Source organism: Palaemon carinicauda, chromosome 13 (assembly GCF_036898095.1).
Source record: "Palaemon carinicauda isolate YSFRI2023 chromosome 13, ASM3689809v2, whole genome shotgun sequence".
NCBI lineage: Eukaryota > Metazoa > Arthropoda > Malacostraca > Decapoda > Palaemonidae > Palaemon > Palaemon carinicauda.
Genome location: NC_090737.1, coordinates 138,181,955 through 138,184,454, shown reverse-complemented (window position 1 = coordinate 138,184,454; position 2,500 = coordinate 138,181,955). Strand labels below are relative to the sequence as shown.

Genomic DNA, 2,500 nt, shown 5'->3' with positions numbered 1-2,500 from the left:
TGAACAGGAAATTTCCTGTTGCATTGAGTTTTTGTATATAAAGGAGAGTGTTCTGTAATAAACCGTAATAATCCCTCCATCTCACAACTTAAGCTTAAACCACTATGAAGTTCTCTACTTCACCTATATCAACATCTCCAACTAAAACTTTTCAACTCCTTCCCGAGCTCTCCTACTTATTGTGACTTACTACTATAATTCTTTTTCTCTAACTAAGACTGGAGCCAGTGGGCTCATGGGAAGGCATCCCCTTCCCACAGTCAATTACTTCTTTCTCAAAACCTATCCCAATATCCTAAAATAAATGTTTCAGAATATCCCCCATCCCAACTACCTATCCCAATTTATCCTACCAAAACACCTATGGGCTGCAAGATTGCAAGAGCCCGTGTCTGGCCAAAAGGGCCAGGCAAAATCCCGTGTCTGGCCAAAAGGGCCAGGCAAAATCCCGTGTCTGGCCAAAAGGGCCAGGCAAAATCCCGTGTCTGGCCAAAAGGGCCAAGCAAAATCCCGTGTCTGGCCAAAAGGGCCAAGCAAAATCCCGTGTCTGGCCAAAAGGGCCAAGCAAAATCCCGTGTCTGGCCAAAAGGGCCAAGCAAAATCCCGTGTCTGGCCAAAAGGGCCAGGAAATCTTCAACAACAAGTAATAAACTCACTCAGTTGCTTTCATCCTGTCTTTGAGTCACAACCTTCTCTCGGCTCGTCACAAGAAATTACAACAACAATAGGTGGTAAAATATAAAAATGCACAATACTTTAAAAAAAAAAAAACATATTATAACCTGAAAAGAAATTTGCCCAGACACCTCAAAAAGGAAGAAAAACATTAAAAAAAAGCAAAAATTGTGGTCAGGAAGTTGTTCACAAACAGACAGACAAACATGAGCGAAAACCTAACTTCCTCCTAACTTCCTTGGCGGAGGTAAAAAAAAAAAAAAAAAAAAAAAAAAAAAAAAAAAAAAAAAAAAAAAAAAAAAAAAAAAAAACAATAATGGAGAGTAATATATGAAAATGCACATCATTTAAAAGAAATATTAATACCCTGAAAAAAAATTTGCACAGACAAAATAAAAAAGGAAGAAAACATAAAAAGGAAGAAAACATTAAAAAACAAAAAATCAGTTACTCACCAGCTTCTCCAACTTGAAGACATCTCTTTTAGGCTCGTAGTTCTCAAAAATGTCAGTCGTCAGCGCCAGCAGGACATATATGCCGACGCCCGTCAGCACCAAGTTCTTCCGGGGCATACGGCCGCCCATATCGATGCCCTTAAACAACCCCCAGAGGCCGAAGAAGCTGTCCCTAGGAGGAGGAGCAAGTGGCTGCTTGCTTCGAGCTAAGAACAGTGCCAGATGACGTCACTGGGTTCAACGATACATCACCTTCACAGAGATTTCGTTTTTCTCTTCACTGATTGGTCGACATCTGGTTTTCTCTTCACTGATTGGTCGACATCTAGTTTTCTCTTCACTGATTGGTCGACATCTGGTTTTCTCTTCACTGATTGGTCGACATCTGGTTTTCTCTTCACTGATTGGTCGACATCTGGTTTTCTCTTCACTGATTGGTCGACATCTGGTTTTCTCTTCACTGATTGGTCGACATCTGGTTTTCTCTTCACTGATTGGTCGACATCTGGTTTTCTCTTCACTGATTGGTCGACATCTGGTTTTCTGGTCACTGATTGGTCGACATCTGGTTTTCTCTTCACTGATTGGTCGACATTTGGTTTTCTTGTCACTGATTGGTCGACATCACTCAAAGTGTGTTGTGTTTGTTTCTTTTCATTTTCATCCGTGCAACCCAATTTGTGTAATGTATAGGGTTTTTCTGTAATTGGGTTTGTAATTAATATTAAGAAAATTAACAGTGGTAATTGAAATGATTTCAAATAGATATGGTGAATAGATATTTCAAAAGACATTTGAAAATATTAAGAAAATTAACAGTGGTAGTTTGAATATAGTTTGAATGAACATTTCAAACTACATTTGAAAATATTTCATACTTCGGACACATAGTTTGAATGGACATTTCAAACGACATTTGAAAATATTTCAAACTTCAAACATATAGTTTGAATGAACACTTCAAACGATATTTGAAAATATTAAAAAAAAATATGTTAAATGGCCACTTCAATGGGCAATTGAAATTATTTCAAATATACAGTTTGAATGGAAATTTCAAACACAAATGCATATATTTCAAAAAATATGTTGAACGGACACTTCAATAGGCAATTGAAAGGATTTCAAACATATTGTTTGAATGGTAATTTCAAATACCAATTAAAATTATCTTAAACGTGTGAATGGATATTTCAAACAACTGAAATAATTTCAAACATACATGTTGAATGGAAATTTTAAATATGAAAACGGTAACAAGGTCTCTGTTGGCTTGCATGAGTCCAGAGGCCAACACCGGTTTTATTTAATCCCTTATGATAACTTAATAACACTTGCATTGAGAGAGAGAGAGAGAGAGAGAGAGAGAG

The 2,500-nt window shown here is 37.2% G+C and overlaps 1 protein-coding gene across 2 annotated transcripts in view; it reads right to left on the bottom strand.

Moving 5' to 3' along the window:
- Positions 1-2,500, bottom strand: part of LOC137652512 (carbohydrate sulfotransferase 11-like) — an 88,832-nt gene that overhangs the window by 67,683 nt on the left and 18,649 nt on the right. For both annotated transcript variants that reach the window (XM_068385959.1, XM_068385960.1), the window contains exon 2: positions 1,131-1,830. In XM_068385959.1, coding sequence (XP_068242060.1) covers positions 1,131-1,259 — 129 coding nt within the window. In that variant the 5' untranslated portion in view covers positions 1,260-1,830. The remainder of the gene's footprint in view (positions 1-1,130; positions 1,831-2,500) is intronic.